Source organism: Paroedura picta, chromosome 2 (assembly GCF_049243985.1).
Source record: "Paroedura picta isolate Pp20150507F chromosome 2, Ppicta_v3.0, whole genome shotgun sequence".
Lineage (NCBI taxonomy): Eukaryota > Metazoa > Chordata > Lepidosauria > Squamata > Gekkonidae > Paroedura > Paroedura picta.
Window position 1 is genome coordinate 1,494,950 of NC_135370.1, and position 19,687 is coordinate 1,514,636.

The following is a 19,687-nucleotide window of genomic DNA, read 5'->3' on the forward strand; positions in this document are numbered from 1 at the left end:
TTGGCTCCTGGGAGGAAAAGTGGTCCCCGAATGGCCGTCCCAACGTCATCCAGCTTTCTTTTTGCAATATTTAAACTGGGATCTCCCTGCTAGACAACTTAATCTCTGCAACGCATTGGCTCTGCAGAGTCCAGGGCATCGAGGCCCCTAACCCTGCTGTGGGGGGCCGAGGGGTTCTCTGCTTTCCTCATGAGCACTGAGGGGGGAGGGCGGGGGGAGACAGTACGTTTGTTAAGAGAGGCAGCAACGGTTGTTTCGCGGTGGAGAGAATGGTGGTTTGGAACAGTAAAACACAAGCCTCATCTGTTGGACACGCTCCTTCTGACCGGTGCGGACGGCCTGGTTAACACAACACTTAACCCTGTGCTTGGATTTTCAAAAGCAAATTTTAATTAAAAAAAAAAGTTCTGCATGTGTACAAAAAGGCATCAGAAGCAGGAGAAGGAAAGTACAAGCGTCACCAAAGATCCATTTAAACCCTCTACAGTTTGGTGCCGGCTTCAAAGGAGTGGGGAGGGGAGAACGACTGACACAATCAGCTGTTTGCTAAATCATGAAGAACATCATGGTGGTTTTGCAGGGTCCACCCCCAACACACACACACACCCCTTCCTGGCAAGGAGAAGAAGCAGAGGGAGAGCCGTGTTTCTATCCTGCCCTCCCCTCATGCCAAGCCCAAGCAGGGCTCCCTCTCCTCACACAACGGCCTCCTTTGGCCTCCCACAACACCTAGCAAGGTCACGAGGGTGAACACCAAAGGCCTTTGACAAGGGAGGAGCCTTCCTTCCAGGGCACCCGTCCACAGAACAGAAGCCAGGCCGGCCCCCTCTGGATTTCTTCTGTCAGAATGTCCCTTATTTTCCATTTCCGCAGGGGCTGGAAAGTGTTCTCAGAAGAACCTCCAGGCTGGCGCATTCGGGTGGGGGTGAGCTCAACAGGGCTTGCCCCCAACACCATGAAGCTCCACAGGCTGCTCTCCTCATGAGGCTCAAGTCAAATGACCATTTGGGGCTCCAAGAGCACGGCACCCTGATCTTCAGCCTGTGCTTTTACAATTCATGGAGAGTTTCCTCGCATTTCCATAGAACGCAGCCCTTGCTGAACCAAGCCCAAAGCCCTCCCGATTTCCAGGGCAACACTGGGCAAAGCTACGTTCATGTCACATGGAGAATTTCTGTGACACCCTGGCCAGGACAACACTCTTGGCTCTCATGCCTGCTAGGCCCTGGTTGGGGGGGGGGGGGGTATGTAATGTTATAAATCAGCAATCGACTGATTCCTTGATATTTCCATGTCATACAACTCACTTGATTTTTCTACCTTATGCAAGTGCGACGTTTCAGAATTCAGGAGGCATGCACTGCCCTGTCCAAAATACAACAGAGTTCAATGAACCAGATTAGTATCTAAATTTCAGAGCGTGCAGCACAGACGGTACCAGATCGTCAGTCTAATCCAAGCCCATTTCTATGCCCGGAGTCTCTGGAACCAAGGCCTCCTAATATTCCCCCTTCCCGCTTTGTCACATAGTCCTTCAAACCTCAGTTATGCCAAAAGAAAATGCAGCTGTTTACATATTTGTTTTATTTATGGGAAGTTGGTACAGTCGGCATCCATTAAAAAAACCACATCCCAGGCCAAAAATTATAACATACAAATCATTACCAATTCCTCTCGCATAAAAGTTACATATTAACTACTATAAATTCAACCTCTCGTAGACTCTTCTGTCGATGAAAACTCAGCAGACTCTTCCAAATTGTTTTTGACAAAAGCGTCTTGAATTTCTATTACCGTGGGGACGGGGGACCCTACATTTTCCCATCAACATTTGGATACTTCTCTGTTCTAGGCTATCGGCAAAAGCTACAGAAAACAGTTCTGAATCTGAGGACACATCCTTCCCACTGTGCAGATTTCAGAAGAACTTCCTTCTCCTCTGTCACATAAAATCCACAAGTAAAAGTCACATCAAATCTTCGGGGCAAATATGGAACCCTTCTGCCCATCTAGCAAACTGTTAACGTGCTTGAAAACACACAAATGCATGTGTGGGCGGGTGCATGGCTAAACAGGAAACGGGGGAAACGGGGAAAAGTACAACCGCGGCAGGATCACAAGAGTTCGGCACTACGGAAACAGATGACAGGTGTGCAATGAGGAGTACAAGTAGGCAGAACAGACACTTGTAAATGAAACTCCAGTTAGGGGGAGGGGGGTGTTGCTTTCAATTCAGTGTTATATACCACATTACAAAAAGAACTATTCTTTAAAAATAAAAAAGGATCGAAGGAAAAATAAGGGAGGGGGGAAGCAAACAGCCTAAACTGTTGAATGGCCTCCTGTCTGTTCCTGATAAACCTCAATCACGTCTTCTTCTTCCATCCCGAGCTGTGAAAGAGGAAACACATTTGTTTGTTTCTGAATTCATAGCAGTTCATTTGGTTTTCTAGGTGGCTACAGTCCATTTAACTAACAGAAAAGTGTACTATGAGTAACAAACTAGTTTTAGAAAATAAATGCTAGTTAGCTGATGAACTGACTCAAATCAATACTGTATAAACAAACTTTATATCCTGCACATTAGATATCCATTAGGAGCAATGCTCAAATACTGTGCAGGGGAGAATATTTCTATAATCTTTATGTAACAATATTTCTTTAAACATTTTACTACTCTAGAAAATGGTACGCAGCAGCAAAATTTAACAGCTACTCTTGATGTATTATAAAAGCGAAATTATCTACACATTTTTAACACCACATCAATTTTATGTAAAAAATATGGATTTCCGTTCTCCTTTCTACCTCAAAGCACAAGCAAGAACAGTGGCCAAGACAATTAGTGGCTTATTTGTTCTGGGGAGAGACAGGATGGCATCATTAGAAGACCTGCCAGTTCCATTCTCCCTGATGAGAGATACAGTCCATGATTTGACATGCCCTGTGGAGGGAAGGGTCATTCTGATAACCCTGTACCAACTTCAAAACGCAGAACGATCTCGGGCTTCTTCCGTGGGCTCCCATGCAAGAACTAACCGAGGCCAACCACCCTGCTTTGCTTCCACGGTGTGACTGGACGGGAATCAGTCCAAAGTCTTAAAGCAGCTTTGGCTTCCCTGCCTTTCCAGTCCTGCTGACAGCTCCCCTGGGCAGATGCATCCATAAAACTCCAAAAGATCAACACTTCGGTATTGTGGAGCCTCAGTGGTGGAGAATCTTCCACACTACATTTTAACTTGGTTGTTGTACATCAAACCGAGGGCCATATTTCTTGCTCATTTACTGAATGGTCAATCCAATCAGGAAAAACTGATCTTCCTGTTATCCGATCCTAATTCTTTTTGTTACCAACAGAAGGCCGTTGTTTGCCCCTGCAGCTAAGAAAATGAGGACTAAAGAGAGCAAGTAGCAAGAATCTGCAGTTGGACACAGACAATCTGGAAATGTGTTTTGTTTTTTAACTGACTGGCTGATATATTCTAATTTGTATTGCTTATTTTATTATGTTTTGAAATGATTTAATAATTTCAATCCCTTTTGTAATGGCCTCCTGCTATGTGCAAATAAACTGACTGACAGACTAGAAGGGGCCATCCAGATTCAAGACTGGTACTTAACCTTAATAAATTGATATGTTTATGCCTGATTTATATGCCACTTTTCTCTACCGAAAGATATCTCAAAGTGGCTTACAATCGCCTTCCCTTTCCTCTCCCGACAACAGACACCCTGTGAGGGAGGTGGGGCTGAGAGAGCCCTGATATTACTGATTAAAAGATCACCCAGTTGGCATGTGGAGGAGCAGAAGATCAAACCCAGAGTGCCTAACCATTACACCAAGCTGGCTCTCCATGGAATGCAATAGAAAAGATCCAGAGGCCAGGAGCTGAAAGACTAAGAAAAGACTAACAGTTTTCCTGACTCTCTGTGCACTTCTTGAGAAGTATCTGAAGGAGTGAGCTGTAACTCACAAAAGCTCCTCCCCTATCACAAATGTTGTTACATCTCTCGGGTACTCCTAGACTCTTTCCTACCGACAGAGACGGAATAACTCAGTGACCCATCCTCATCTGTCTACCGGAAGGCAATTCTTAAACTCACCGTGCCATGCAGGAAGTCATGGATTCAGTTTTCTATCTTAATGCCTCTACTAAGCGTTATTAAATGTAAGCTTTGCCACTGAAGCCCCAAGATGCTGCTTCATAGGATCAGCCTTGAGAAGGGGGGGGGGGAGTGTTACAGCCAATTTGGTTGCTTCTTAGAATTCTTAATTTCAAAAACTTACCTCTTTTGGAGTATGATTATCAGTAATTCTCTGACCCTCAAAAAGGAACCTGAGTGAATTCATTGGAACTCCCTAAAAACACACAGAGACACACTAATTTACTGAGACATACAAGACTAAACAAAAAGGACATATGTAAAACTTTTGATAATCTAATCTTACTTCAGTGTAAAATTTATATGCAGAATGTCTATAAGCAGATATTTAGAGTGCAAATATTTACTAGCAGTCTATCCCCCTCTTCACTGTATGCACTATCTTGTTCTTGCTGCATTGTTTTCTATTTTCTTAACTGCTTTTTGCATTGTTTATGACAGATGACATCTGGTGCTTCTGAAGACTGTCCCAATGTTTCTCCTGCATTGACTTGTGCCATTTGATTTCACTGTCCTACAGTGTGTAACCCACCTTGAGGCTCAGCAAGAAAGATGGGCTATAAACAAGTAGAACAAAGAAGTCCCTTTCTTGACAATAGATGCAGGTGGGTCATTATGCTGGTTTGAAGCAACAGAACCAAGCCTGAGTCCGTTGGCACCTTTAAGGCCAACAAAGTTTAATTCTAGGTATAAGCTTTCATGTACGTGCACGTTTCTTCAGACTTCCTCATGCCTTACTTATAGGTAGAAAGGGAGGGGGGAGGTGTTAGTTGCCAGGATAGGGTAGTTCAATCAATCAATCAATCAATCAATCAATCAATCAATCCAGCCAATCTTTATCAGCATATCAGTGAAAAGGTACACTCAACAGGCCTATGGACAGCAGCCGTTAATAAGCACAGTAAACACAATCAATAAAAATTAGCCAGATAAAAAGTAAGATAATCACACTAGGTAAATGTATTTTAAAATGTACATAAAAAATGAACAATTTAAGAAACTTTAGATTTGATTTTGAAAATTTCTGCATCAGCAAAAGCTGTTTCAGGGACAGTGTCCCTTGGTAGGCGTTGAATCATCGAGTTCTTGCTCTCATAGTTCCTAGGCTGTATAAGGTCTAGTAAAAATTTACAATGGGCTGGTAAGAGTCAGGATGCATAAATAACTAGGAGATAAGTATATTATTATTATTATTATTATTTTATTATTATTATTATTCAATTTATTTCCTGCCACTCCCTTGCAGCTTGTGGCGGGTCACAATATCTTAAAACCCCCTTAAAACAGCGGTCCCCAACCTTCTAGTAGTCGGGGACCGCCTCCGAGAGTTGGAGAGAGCCGGCGGCCCAGCCGCCGCCACCGCTCGCAAATGTGCATGCGCAGTTGTTGCGCATGCGCATTTTCGCCACTAGGTGGTGCTGCCGCGCGTGCGTGTTTTCGTCATCAGGGGGCGCAAACACGCATGCGCGGCATCTCCGCGCGTGCGCGTTTGCGTTGCTGGCGTGCCGCCGGCTGTGCCTGCTTCTTCCCCCCCTCTCGCTGCGGGGGGGGGGGGGGGAGGAAGGCGCGGCCGCTGGTGGCCCAGTATCATGGCCTTTGCAGCCCGGTATCGGTTAAGGACCCCTGCCTTAAAAGACATAAAACATTCCCAACATGGCGGAAAGATCAATAAAAACCCAACTCCCTCACACACACACACACACACACACACACTACTAGCGGGGTGGAGAAGGAGGTCCCAATGATGTTCACTTCAGATCCCGGGGGGGGGGGGGGCGTAGATCTATCTAGCCAGCCCCAGCCTCAACCATAGACCTGGCGGAAGAGCTCGGTTTTACAGGCCCTGCGGAACGTTGAAAGATCCTGCAGGGCCCGCAGCTCCCCCGGGAGCTCATTCCCAGGAGCTCATATAGCTGCGATTGGATTACATAAACCTGCTTGGATTAAAGGTAAGACCTGTGAGTAGCAGCAAATTCAAAAACAAATAACAGAGTTAACATGTGAGAACTGTTTGAGACTTGGAAGTGCCACCTGAACTCAAAACCCTTTCGTGTCTCTCAGTCCACTATGGCCTAACCAAACCTTCTCAGTTCTCTTTATACCCCCACCATTTATCCCTCCTTTAGATTTCACTGCCTATTCTGCCATCTTCCTTCTAAGCCTTGCCCTTTGTGCGTTCTACTTCCTGGTATGCAACCTCCTCCACCTTCTTGACAGTGGACTATGTGGTTATGCAACTCTATGATTCAACCAAGAGGAACTTTAGTATCATTTACAGAAGCTTAACTGCTACAAGATTTTTGGGGTGTAAGCGTTCAAGAGTTGGTGCTCTCTTCATCAGATTTCTCTTGGAAGTTCATACCCCCAAAATCTTGTTGGCCTCCTGAAATGCTACTGGACTAGAATCTAGTTCTTCTTCTACAGACCAAGATGGCCATCTTCTGAAACCATCTCAAAGAAAGCTGGATTGTTTGCAAAACAAATCTATCACCAGAAATTCCACCTCCTCAGCAATGAGAATACATGTGAAGATTCCATGGAATCCCTGCCACTGGCAGATCCCGTGGCATATTCAAATCCTAGTAACCTGAAATTGTTTTAGTAGTAAATTGTTTTATTTATTTCACCTCAGCCCCTTCTGCAGGAAAAAAAATCATGTGCATTTTAGGAGGGAAGGTCAACGTCCCCTCAATTTCACCAACCTGTCTCTGACAGTATGATTCTTTAAGTTTTTTTAGATGCGTTGTCATTTTCACCTTGAAGTGGATTTCGCTGCTGTCCTGTAAACGAAATACAAAACACATGGTCATGGGATGAAGAAATCACTTCTTGCGTCTTTGAGACAGCCGCTTCACAATGGAAGATTACACACTGGGGACCAAGCACTACCTCAGCAGTCAATGAAAGGGTTGATTTGATCACAATCAAGTCAAATTTCAGTCTTCTAAACCGGATTATATGCTCTTTGCTTTGCTGAAGATTTTTTTTCTCACTGGAAGTCTTCAAGCAAAGGTTGGAGACACACTTTTCTTGGATGCTTTAGGATGCTTAGGGCTGATCCTGCGTTGAGCAGGGGGTTGGACTAGATGGCCTGTATGGCCCCTTCCAACTCTGTGATTCTATGATTCTAGTTCAGCAGTGGAATAGGCTGCCTAAGGAGGTGGTGAGCTCCCCCTCACTGGCAGTCTTCAAGCAAAGGTTGGAGACACACTTTTCTTGGATGCTTTAGGATGCTTTGGGCTAATCCTGCGTTGAGCAGGGGGTTGGACTAGATGGCCTGTATGGCCCCTTCCAACTCTATGATTCTATGATTCCTTTAATTTTCATGTTTATAATGAACTAGAAAATAAGCTTCGCGCCTCCCGATTAGTCAGTCTGGTGGCAAGGGACCAATAGCGAGCCGCACTATTGAAGCTGCCTTAAACTGAATTAGACCACTAGTCCACCAAGGTCTACTCAGAGAAGCAGCAGTTCTCTCCTATTACCCGATCCTTCTATGTAAAGATGCTGAGAGTTGAACCCAGGGCCTTCTGCATGCCAAGCAAATGCTCTACCACTTTAATGGAAATCTGGCATATGCTCACCCATTTTGGTTCATAAAAATAAAATCCTAGTACAAAATCTATTTATTACAGATACAAACATCAGTATCAATATGTTCCTACACAACTGATTTTGGCCTGTCCAAATGAAGCTCTGCTGCCTTAATTTAAACTATCTGGTGGTTCTGTGTCCTCAGTAGTTCTGTGTACTCTGAAGGCCAGAATCTATCCAGGGTCTCAGGCAGAGGTCTTACCCATGTCTGCAGTCCCAGAAAAAGTTACGTCAAGAGGGCAAGGGCTTAACTTGAGGAAGTGTTGTTTCTTATATCTACTTTTCTCTACCTGAGGAGTCTCAGAGCGGCTTCCAATCACCTTCCTTTCCTCTCCCCACCACAGACACCCTGTGAGGGAGGTGGGGCTGAGAGAGCTCTGATAGGACTCCTCTGTGAGAAGAGCTCTACGAGGACTGTGACTGGCCCAAGGTCACCCAGCTGGCTGCATGTGGAGGAGAAGCGGGAAATCAAACTAGACTCTCCAGCTTTTCACCACCACACCGTGCTGGCCCTTGGGATATCCTGGGTGGAAAGCACAAGCTCTCTTGACTGAAATGCAGCCTGTTCCCTATTTTGAAACAAAAAACCCAGAAGACTTAAGCTTCTATGGAGTTGCTTTGTCTATTACCACAGAAGCAGGACAAGGTAGAACGATCTCTGTACATGCTTGGCGCTGATCTCGGAATCTCACCTCTGGCCAGATCTGTGCAATTTGGAACGATGTCTCCCAGCAGCTGAGAGCCGGGCAGAGCGTGGGCAGGACGGAGTCAGCATCACTTCCCAGCTGGACGTGGCAAGCAGGCGGTCCCAGCTCCATTCTGGGCATCTCCACTCAGGAGGAGCAGGTGGGAGACCCAGGCAAGGCCCTGGAGAGCTGCTGCCAGTCTGAGTAAGCTATTCTGACCCTGGCAGACCAAGGGTCTGATTCAGCAGAAGGCAGCTTCAGGGGTCAGCCAGGTGCAGTGGCTCCAGTGCTGGACCAAGATCTGGGAAACCTATCATATATACTCGCATATAAGCCGAGAAACTTAATTTTACCACAATGTCTGGGCAAACTTATTGAATCACATATAAGCCGGGGGTGGGAAATGCAGCAGGCTACTGGTAAAATTACAGGGTGGCCTAAGTGCTTAATCCGTGCTCCATCATCACAGGCTTTCCCATCCAGCCTCCCCCCCAACAAATACAGAAATGTCAAGAGGATGAATAGCTGCTGGTTTTTGTACCCCGCTTTTCACTAACCAAAGGAGTCTCAAAGCGGCTTACAATTGCCTTCCCTTCCTCTCTTGATGCCAGACACCCTGAGAGAGCACTGGCAGAACTGCTCTGTGAGAACAGCTCTGGCAGGAGAACCAAACAGTGCCCCCAAGCCAGCAAACCAGAGCAGAACAATAGTACCCAAAGTTGGCAACCTACTACAACAAGTACAACAGCTACCAAACTGGGGGCTACAGTGCCCTCCCCTGAACAAAACACTGAAAGAAAGAACTGGAAAACTGAAAACAAAGAACTGGAAAAATCAACTTTTAAAAGAAACACAACCCCAAGAAGAAAAGGCAAACAATGCTGCCCCTCAGGTAAAAGAAGAAACACTGAAAAAACAGTAAATCCCAAAGCAGCCCCAACACCCACCCCCAGAAACCAAAAGAATAGTTTGGAAGAAGTGATTAGGAAAAGAATGGGGGAAATATCAGAATCCCTCAGCCAAACCACTGATATCCTACAAGCTGCCAGAGTAAGCTTTCAAGATCTTTGCAGAAGGCAAGGGTTAGCTGGGAGCAATTAGCTCACTTGCAAAGAGCTTAGTTTTTAAGATCTTTGCAGAAGGCAAAGGTTAACTGGAAGCCACTAGCTCACTTGCAAAGAGCTGGGTTTTTAAGATCTTACCAGAAGGCAAAGGTTAACTGGAAGCCACTAGCTCACTTGCAAAGAGCTGGGTTTTTAAGATCTTTCCAGAAGGCAAAGGTTAACTAGAGGCCACTAGCAAACAGCTTGTTTTTTAAGATCTTTGATCTTTGCAGAAGGCAAAGGTTAACTGGAGGCCACTAGGTCACTTGCAAAGAGCTCAGGTTGCAGATGCAATGAAGAAGAAGAGTTGGTTCTTATATGCCGCTTTTCCCTACCCTAAGGAGGCTCAAAGTGGCTTACAGTGGCCTTCCCATTCCTCTCTGCGATTGGCTGGCTGGGAGCAGGCTGTTAATCAATTACCCGCATATAAGCCAAGGTGGTCTTTTAAGTGCTAAAAACTGTGCTGGAAGACTCAGCTTATATGCGAGTATATACGGTAGGTTCAAATCCCCAGTGGTGCCATGGAAGCTTGCAGGATGCAGCTGCTTGGGCCAGTAACACACACTCAGCCTAACCTACCTTGTGGGGTGGCTGTCAGGATAAAAGAGAGAAGATGCAAGCAACATCAACCCCCTTGGGTCTCCACTGGGGGGGGGGGACCGCCTGCGTGGTGGGGTGATGAAGCATGGCGGACTCTAATCTGGAGGACCAGGGCTGATTCCCCACTCCTCCTCTCTGTTCAGCCAGCTGGGGGACCCTGGGCCAGTCAGACCCACCCCACACCATCAGCAAACAACTCCAAAGTCTCCTCTGGCTTTTCCGTTTCCAGAAATCCTGTGCTTTCCATGCCTATGTCAGCCCAATGGCTCCTTCGGTGCTCAAAGACTCCTGGAGGCATCGCCCATTATCCAATAAGGGTGCTGCGGGGGTGATGCTCGCTTTCCCCAGGGCTGGTGCCCAGTCAACCCATCCTGCCACTCCTGGACGGAATGTAGGCCTCTGCTGTAAGCAAATGTCCTTCCTTCCTCCCCTTTGAATGAGGATTTGCGAGACGGGGGGCTTCCAAGAGCAGCCAGGAGCACGGGTCCCCACTTGAAGAATGCACATTCATTGACTGGCATACGCCTATGCCCTGGGTGCAGGCTGTTTCCAGATGTCACCTGCACAAGGGTGGCCCTTGCAACCAGGCCTACTGCAGCAGCTGTGCCTTTCACCAGGATTAGAACACAGCAATACATTCTACATGGGGCTGCCCTTGAAAAATGTCCACGGACGGTGCAGCTGGTGCAGCCAAGAACCTGACTGGAAGTGGGTCCTAGGGACCATTTCACCCCAGTCTCGGTCTGGGCACATTTCAAGGTGCTGGTTGTGGCCTTCAAAGCCCTTCATGGTTTCGGGCCATTATGCCTGAATGACCGCCGACTCCCTCGTGAACCTGCCCAAGCACTCGGGCCATTTCCGGAGGCCCTGCTTCTGAGAGGGGGTGGGCAGCGCAGGAGGGGGCCTGCTCGGTCGCAGCCTCAGAGCTCTGGCCCTCTCCTCGGGGAGACTCGTCTGTCCCCTTGGGGTGCAGCCTTCTGACAAAGGCTGAAGAGGCAACAACCTCTTGTTTGGCATTCCCTCAAGGACCACGGATTTCTGTCCTGTGTGTTTATTTTATACTAGTAAAGCCCACTTTAAAAGCAGGCAGGAAGACCCCCCCCCCAGCGCGCAGCAAGGCAGGAGCAGAGGTTCAGGCTGGTGGCATCTCGTGAGCCATTGTGGGTCCCTCACCACGTACCCTGTGCCCTGCAGGTCGGGTGGGAGGGCTTGGGGGGAGGCACCGCTGTGGCAGCACAGCCCCTCACCCCAGGGGGAGGTGGGTGGGCCGTTGGGGTGGAGGCCTGTGGGGGCTCTGGATCCATGCAGGACCAAGAGGCGGCGCAGAAACCTCCAGCATCCCTGGCGCCCTGGCCTCGCACCTCTGTACACCATGGAGAGGCGGGAAAGGTGGCAGGTGGTCAGCCGGGGCAGAGGCCTGTGAAGGCCGCAACTTAGGACCAGGAGTCAGTGAAGAAGCTCCCCTGCCCCTCACATGCGCACGACGGCTCGTAGCCTGATGGGAGGAGGCACCGCATGGGGTGTGCGGCTCTTCCTGCCAGCCTCTTGTGGTGAGAGGTAGGGAAGGGAGACTGTTGGCGGCTTGCAGCCTGCTTCTAAAGTGGGCTTTGGAAGGGCTTCTGGGCCCCGGCAGAGGGCTGGAAAAGCCTCTGGTTGGTCTTCAGTGGGGAAGAATCCCTCCCAGCGAGGGGCAACCAGAGGCCACGGGGTGACTAACAATGTGCCGGCTTTTCTGAGTGGCCCTCAGAGGGAGGGCCCACTCCAGCATGTCATGAGAAGTACCCTGCACATGATATTATATAGCAGGGGTAGTCAAACTGCGACCCTCCAGATGTCTATGGACTACAATTCCCAGAAGCCCCTGCCAGCGAATGCTGGCAGGGGCTTCTGGGAATTGTAGTCTATGGACATCTGGAGGGCCGCAGTTTGACTACCCCTGTTATATAGGATAGGATGTATCTGAGCCTTGTATTTTAAATCTTTTCAAAAACTTGCTTCATTGAAAAAATATTTGGGAGGGAATTGTTCTAATGGTCTCTATAACAGGCTGCCTAAGGAGGTGGTGAGCTCCCCCTCACTGGCAGTCTTCAAGCAAAGGTTGGAGACACACTTTTCTTGGATGCTTAGGGCTGATCCTGCGTTGAGCAGGGGGTTGGACTGGATGGCCTGTATGGCCCCTTCCAACTCTATGATTCTATTCTATGATTCTAACATTTTTTTCCACGTGTGTTTTAAACTGTTGGCCCCCTCAGCAGCTTCTTGAAAGGGCAAAAAAGGTGAGGCATGAATATGCAGAGGCAAGATTGCACCTTGTGCAACTGGCCAGGAGAGCTCACCTGCCCAATGACTTTGAGTTTGATGTACTCTCCTTCTTTCTTATCTCCCAAGTCCTCTGCTGAAGGTTTCGCTTCCTGCAAAACAAACAAAACAAAGGTCAGAAAGAGGGTCTGGACTGGGCAGCTCCTTAGCATCTTTTTGTGTATTTAGAGAGAGCTGGTGCCTGAGGGGAGAGCCTAGTTTTCATGAGACAGAAAGCTATGAAAGACTCGGCCTGAGTCCTCCTACACAAGCAACTGCTGTATGCCTTCCCTAGCTGATGCAGTCTGCTCAACCTGGAAAGGCGGTTTTCCCTTCCTTACTTGCTGAATAATGAAGGAGTTGGTTCTGATGCTGTTTTTCTCTACCCGAAGGAGGCTCAAAGCGGCTTCCAATCCCCTTCCCTTCCCTCTCCCCACTACAGACACCCTGTGAGGTGGGTGAGGCTGAGAGAGCTCTGAGATTTCTGCTTGGTCAGAACAGCTTTATCAGTGCTATGTTGAGCCCAAGGCCACCCAGCTGTCTGCATGTGGGGGAGCAGGGAATCAAACCCCGCTCGCCAGATTAGAAGTCTGCGCACCCAACTACTACACCAAGGCACTCTCCCAGCTGAAAGCCAGAGGACCAAACTGTTTTCAACAGCAATAGTGTACCTGAGGGATCGCCTCCCCACCTATGCCCCCGAAAGAGCTCTGCGCTCTACCGCCACCAACCACCTAAGGATCCCTGGCCATAAAGAAGTCCGCCTGGTCTTGACCAAGGCCAGAGCATTCTCTGTTCTGGCCCCCACCTGGTGGAAGGAGCTCCCAGAGGAGATCAGGCCCTGATGGAGCTTAAACAGTTCCGCAGGGCCTGCAAGGAGGAGCTCTTCCGCCAGGCATTTGGTTGAGACCAGACGTAATCAACAGCGATTGAAGGGCCCCTGCTCCCCCCCTGCCTCCCCTCAGAATTCCACCAATGCTCTGGACCTGTTTGCATTGTTTATATTGTTTATACTGTTATATGGTTACAACTATTAGTATTATTATTGTAAGGTATTCACTTATTTATAGACTGTTTTATGTATTGTTCTTTGTTCCTATGTAAACCGCTCTGAGCCTCCGGGGAGGGCGGTATATAATAAATAAATAAATATTTTTAAATGAGAAGACTGATAAACTGTCCCTCCCTAAATAGGCTCAGGGTGGTGTAAAATTCAAATAAGACAGTAAGACATATAAAAAACATAAAACAGTAACCCTGAATGCCCCATTATACATACAACATTTAGTTTATTGAGATTCACCTATATATTAAAGATAAATTAAATTAGAAAGCACCCCTTTACTCCCAATGGTTTATATTTTATATTGTGGTTTGTTGTAGCAATGGATTAATAAACAAGGAGAACACCTGGATACATCTATACATGAATTAATTAGTTTTCTACAAAAGCTGGAAGATCATAGAATCATAGAATCAGAGAGTTGGAAGGGACCTCCTGAGTCATCTAGTCCAACCCCTGCACTATGCAGGACACTCACATCCCTCTCGCTCCTCCACTCTAACCTGCCACCCCCTGGAGCCTTCCCAGAATCAGCCTCTCCGTCAGATGGCTCTCCAGCCTCTGTTTAGAGCTTCTTTTGTGCCAGTGAAGTGAGACAAATTTGCACTAGAAGCCACAGAGGAAATTAATGCTACTTGAAGCGGCCTTGTAGTGCATCAGACCATCGATCCACCGAGGTGAGGACTGCCCACTCAGGCTGGCAGAGGCTCTCCAGGGCAGAGGTCTTTCGCAAAGAGTAGGTCCTACGTGGACTTCAGTGCCACAGGAAGTGGTGGCAGCTACAAGCTGGGATGGGATAGAAATGTGGGGCAGAACCCATCGGTGGCCATTAGCCCCAAGGTATCGGTGGATCAATCTGTCAGGGGCAGCAATGCTCTGCATTCTTGGCACTTGGGGATGGGCGGGAGTTCTGACCCTGCAGATGGCCCCTGGGTTGGGCTCACTGTTGACACAGAGTGTTGGACTGGATGGGCCAAGGGCCTGATCCAACGGGGCTTCGCGGATGTGGGGCACTCGGTCAACATCACCCCACACCAAATGGGTATGTAGCTAAATACAAAACCAACCCTTTTCTAGGCCTATGAATTGGGGAAGGGGGGTATGGTCTTTTATAAAATTTGGTCTTCCCTCACTGATTGCCTTACTTTAACTTTATAAAATCCTAGCAGCTCTTTGGAACAGAGTCCAAAGCCCCAAGGTATCTCTGTAAAGTTCTATAAAACCGCAGGTAGGGTTTTCTATTCAAGAAACAGCCGGGGGGGGGGGGGGTCCCATTGCCTGCCTAAGCATACCCTGGTATTCCTTGGAGTAGGGGTAGTCAACCTGTGGTCTTCCAGATGTCCATGGACTACAATTCCCATGTGCCCTTGCCAGCATTTGCATTTGTTGGCAGGGGCTCATGGGAATTGTAGTCCATGAACATCTGAAAGACCACAGGTTGACTACCCCTGCCTTGGAGGACTGCCCTCCAAATACTGACCAGAGCTGACCCTGTTTAGCGAGGTCACAGCAAAGCCCCTAGGCCACACCATTAAGTCTGCAGGGAACATTTTAACCATGAAGTACCAGTAGGTGTCAAAAAGACAACACAACTGCGGTATTTAGTAGGGACAATAATGCTGTGACCCTTAAAAAGCAGCCATGTACTTATCTTCTGGAAGAATGACACAATCTTCTGGAGAATTCCCAGACAATGTAACCAAGAATTCTCCTGCAAGGTGCACACATAAAAATACTTGCACAATGGACCGCTTCCTCAGCATTTAATAAAGCATTATGCTTCCTGCTGAGGTGGCTTTTTTTCTTTCTTTCTTTGCTTAAATCTAAGATTCATCAATACTTCTACATACCTTGGGGAAACTCCAGCTGTACAAAAGCAATGCTATTCTCTATACAGGGGTTTCCTACCAGGGAGTTCTGGGGGAGCTCCAGAGGGGGTCCGCAGCCTTTCCCCTCCTGCCTTAACTGGCAATTTCCACTGCTCCCCTCCCGAACGTGTGAGCTCTCTCTTGATTCCTGTGCCTGAGAGGGGGCACAACCGGCACATTTACTCCCACCCTAAACTACCTCCTGTCTCTCCCCTTCCCGTCCTCCTCAAACCTGCCTATTGATGCAGGTGGTGATGTCCAGGGGTGAGGCAGGGAGTCGTAGCCAGCTGGCATCACCTCCAGGGCAAGTCGAAGCCAGAACAATTATTTCGGGGGGTCCTCCATGGTTAAAAGGTTGAAAAAGGGTGCTCTCTACAATGGGAGTTTAAAACATACCTCTGAGAACGGTCTGACAACCGGAGTCTTATGCTTTCATTAAAAACTATTTTAAAAAAACAGGTCAGCAGAGAGTGCCAAGTAAATGCAAGAATGAAGAGCAATAAAACTGGGGTATTGACCAAGTTAGAAGAACTACTGCTGCTACAGCCATGTAAGACAAGGCAGAATTCTGAACTGTTCAAAACGCAGAAAGTCAGTTAGGAAAGAATCACATCATCATCTCGCTGTGAAGTTCTGGCCTGGGTTAACCTTTCTACCTGTGTTACTGATCCCACCTGGAAATCAAGGTGCAAGAGATTGGGGGCAGGGGGGGCAGCCAGCCCTAAGAAAAGAAGAAGGGTCACTGTGGAATCATTCTTGCAGGCAGGGCCCCTTCCAAAGCGGCAGAAAATGCGACTTGTTTTGGGGAAAGCGTGCCGTTTTCTCATCCACCCGCCTGTTTCCCTTGCACCAATGGGATCCGGGCACAGTTTTGTCAAATCCGATCTGCGGCTCAAGGTATTTTGGGAAGCCTCCCAGTCGGTCCAATTATTAGATTTGCAACCTGTAACATTACAGCAAACCACAATAGTCCTAAAAATTAATTACCAAGCCAATTTACCAGGCTTGGGCTGGGGTTTTGCGTTTTTAATTGTGCCATTAAGGACTGGATTACAAAGTTGAAGTGCAGAACAGGAAAGTTTTTATCCAAGCGGTGGCAAATGACAGAAGAAAGGCGCAGCCCACTGTGGGGGGGACCCCCGAGAGACCCCCGGGAAGGGCCGCCCACGTGCGTGTCTGGGAAGCCAAACAATGCAGGGAAGGGAAGGGAAGGGGGGGGGGCGCTGCTTCCCTGGGCTGGGCCGCTCGCGGGTGGGTGGGTGGGAGGGGGGGGGTCCTGCGTCTTACTCCTCCCGGGGCTACACGTGTCCCAGAGCTCGTGAGGACGCCCCGCCAAGGGGGGGGGGCGACGCCGGCTCTCCAGGGGTCCACGGGGGACTACCGTGCCCATGAGGCGGCGGCGGCGGCGCCGGGTCCCCCGCCCGGCCCAAAGGGGCGGAAGGAGGGGGCTCTTTCCCGGGGAGGCCCCCGCACTACCGTGCCCATGAGGCGGTGCCAGGCGGCCCGGGCTCCGGCTGGGCGAGCGAGCGAGCAGGCCTCTCCAGGCCCGGGGAGGGGAGGCGAGGCGGACGGGCCTGCTCGGCTGCTCCGGTTCGCGGCGGGCTGGGCCGGCCTCCCCTCGGGCCTCCGCCTGGTCCCGGCTGCTCTGCGCGGCCTACCTGGTCCGACATGGCTCCTCCTGCCGCCCTCCGCCGGGGAAGCGCCGCCTCGGCCGCCCTCCGCCGCCTCCGCCTCCCGCTCCTTGTCTCGCTCGCTCGCCTCACGCAGGCCGGCCGCGGGCGGGCGGGATTTCCGCTGCGCTTCCCACGACCACGACGCAGCCGAGCCCAGGAGCCCGCCCGCCCGCGAAGATGGCTCCGGGAGGGCCGGATACGGGGAGGGAGGGGGAGAAGAAGGGGCCGGGCAGCCCTGGGGGGGGGAGGGGAGGGGAGGGGGTCTCGGCCGCCCCTCCCCCTTCCTCCCGGGGAACGGGCCCCCTGCCTGCAGACGAGGTGGGATCCCGGGGGAGACCAGGCCCCGCCGGGAGGGTGGCATGAGGGATGAGGAAGGGGGAAACCTCACCTGTCCGCCCTCGGCATCGCGCCCCTCCTCTTCCTTGCCTGCCATTTAGGCCAGGGGTGGTCAAGCGGCGGCCCTCCAGAGGTCCGTGGACTACAATTCCCAGGAGCCCCTGCTAGCGAATGCTGGCAGGGGGCTCCTGGGAAATGTAGTCCATGGACCTCTGGAGGGCCGCAGTTGGACCACCCCTGATTGAGGGCCTCCGTCAACGCGACGCCTTCCCGCCCCAGAAGCCGGAGACGGGCCCCTTCCTCGGGGGAGCTCTTGTCCGGAGCCCAGTTGGCAGCCCCGGCGCCCAGGCCTTGCCCGGAGGCAGCAACACAAGGCCGAGTCCCCAGGAAACAGGGGAGGGAGGAAGGGAGGGAGGGAGGATGGCGGGCTTTGGACCAGCAGCGCCTCGCCACTGATGAAGCCCGTGCGAGGACGTCGTCTTTGGGAACGAAAAGAGCCCACTGAAGTAATGAAAGGGGCCTGTGCCATCGGCATTCGGGACAGCAAAGAGTTCAGCCATATTGCACATTGCATATTTAAGCTATCTTGGACCAGAGCAATAAGAAAACACAAACACAGCAACAAATAGAATCCCTTCTCCGTGAAACAGGAACACAACACGACAATCCCAATGGAAAAGTCTCCCTACCTTGAGGTGACACATTTCATAGGTGGTGGCAGAAGACTTGGCTGCAACAGCCGACCACTCAGGATTCTCCCCCTTCAATAACCTTTTTGCCAGCACATAGTACCGAATGGCCATGTTTTCTTTAACCTTACCTGGAGGTTGGTCCATCTATTTAGTTCTGGGCCCAGCGTACCTGAGAGATCTCCACCTGCTCCCCTCCAAGAGCCTTATGCTCCACCACCTCCAACGTCCTGGTGGTTCCCGGCCCCAAGGAAGCCCAGTTGGCCTCAACCAGGGCCGGAGCTTTCTCCATCCTGGGCCCCGCCTGGGGGAAGGAGCTCCCGGAGGGGATCAGGGCCCTGACGGCCTGCAAAAGGGAGCTCTTCCGCCAGGCATTTGGTTGAGGTTGAGGGGGACCCATCACTTTCCGATGCCCTCCCCACTCTCCTTCCCATGAAATGCACCACCGATTCATCCAACCCACAGGGGCTGTCAGTATGTTGTTGAATTGATTCTACTGTTCTCTTATATTGTTCTACTGTTATCACTGTATTGTTTTTATAACTACTCAGTTATCTATTGTGTTCCCTGTTTTATGTAAACCGCCCTGAGCCTCATGGGAGGGCGGTATATACATTTGATTGATTGTCAACAAACCATCATACCATTCTTAACTTGAAAATTTACGGATTTCATTACTATTTTGGTCCTACGTTTCTTTGCTTTTTGAATTGGGTTCTTTTGGAAATATTGGCCCTCAAAAATAAACAGAAACTTTGTAATTTGTTTGGTGAAATGTGCCCTTGAGAGAACACCAAGGGGCTAGATCCAAAGAAGAAAAATGATTCAATTTTCCTGTATACTATGATTCCCCCCCCCCCCCGTGGGCCTATTTAAAATTCAAACAGTATGGTGGGCTCAAGCACAAAATGGCTGCCATGGGAGGTGGAGCCAGCTACAAAATGGCCGCCATAGCCCCCCCTATAGTCACACAATAAAGATCCTTGTGCTGTACTGGCTGTTGAATCTCCAGGGTGGGGGTGGCTTTTTGTAGGATGCCAAATTATTGGTGATGTGGGGATAATGCAGCCATGGATGTTGCGGCTTCCTACAGAATTGCTGCATATTTTGCTAGGCAAATGAGAGATTTTGATTACATGGTTTTGTGGATAAAAGATGCCATTCTGGAATGGCTGCTAGCCTATGTATTGCATTTAATTGGAAAATGAAGGCTACTGCCTTCATTTTTGAATAAAATTTGGGAAATGACTCTAATAACAAAAGACCCTAATAACAAAATTATTTTTTGTCAGTTGTCAAATTATTAAATCATATATTCGTTCGCTGGCAGGGGCTCATGGGCAGTGTAGTCCATGGACATCTGGAGGGCCGCAGTTCGACCACCCCTGGTTGAAAGCAACAGAACCCGGTTCGAGTCCAGGACCCCTTTAAGTTTTATCCTGGGTTTAGGTTTTTGCACGCACCGCTACTTCTTCAGATAGTAAACAGTAAACACGATCTGCAAATATGAACATAGTAACAATAAGTTCTTTATGAGGACCAAGGCCGGGACGAGCGGCAGCTCCCCTCCAGCGCTGGGAGAGGCGAGTTTGGATTCCAGAGCGGCAACCGGA

At 49.4% G+C, this 19,687-nt stretch overlaps 1 protein-coding gene across 3 annotated transcripts; it reads right to left on the bottom strand.

Annotated features, from left to right (window-relative positions):
- Nucleotides 1-1,567: 1,567 nt before the first annotated feature.
- SUMO1 (small ubiquitin like modifier 1) lies at nucleotides 1,568-17,570 on the bottom strand. Of its 3 annotated transcripts, none has more exons than XM_077319182.1 (5): nucleotides 17,438-17,570; nucleotides 12,484-12,558; nucleotides 6,867-6,944; nucleotides 4,289-4,360; nucleotides 1,568-2,391 (listed from the first exon to the last, which is right to left on the bottom strand). In XM_077319182.1, the coding sequence occupies exons 1-5, from the start codon at nucleotides 17,480-17,482 to the stop codon at nucleotides 2,323-2,325; spliced, it is 339 nt and encodes a 112-aa protein (XP_077175297.1). In that variant the 5' UTR covers nucleotides 17,483-17,570; the 3' UTR covers nucleotides 1,568-2,322. The 3 variants fall into 3 exon arrangements, with proteins under 3 accessions (XP_077175297.1, XP_077175298.1, XP_077175299.1); XM_077319183.1 differs by lacking the exon at nucleotides 17,438-17,570 and adding an exon at nucleotides 17,035-17,246; XM_077319184.1 differs by lacking the exon at nucleotides 17,438-17,570 and adding an exon at nucleotides 16,853-17,024.
- Nucleotides 17,571-19,687: the final 2,117 nt, after the last annotated feature.

What these genes read in the sequence shown, in the direction of transcription:
- SUMO1 (XM_077319182.1), bottom strand. Translation starts at nt 17,482, where the DNA reads ATGGCAGGCAAGGAAGAGGAGGGGCGCGATGCCGAGGGCGGACAG. An exon ending in GCGATGCCGAGGGCGGACAG is followed by an intron (nt 12,559 to 17,437) that starts GTGAGGTTTCCC and finishes TTTGTTTTGCAG; the next exon opens with GAAGCGAAACCTTCAGCAGA. An exon ending in AATCATACTGTCAGAGACAG is followed by an intron (nt 4,361 to 6,866) that starts GTTGGTGAAATT and finishes GTGTGTTTTTAG; the next exon opens with GGAGTTCCAATGAATTCACT.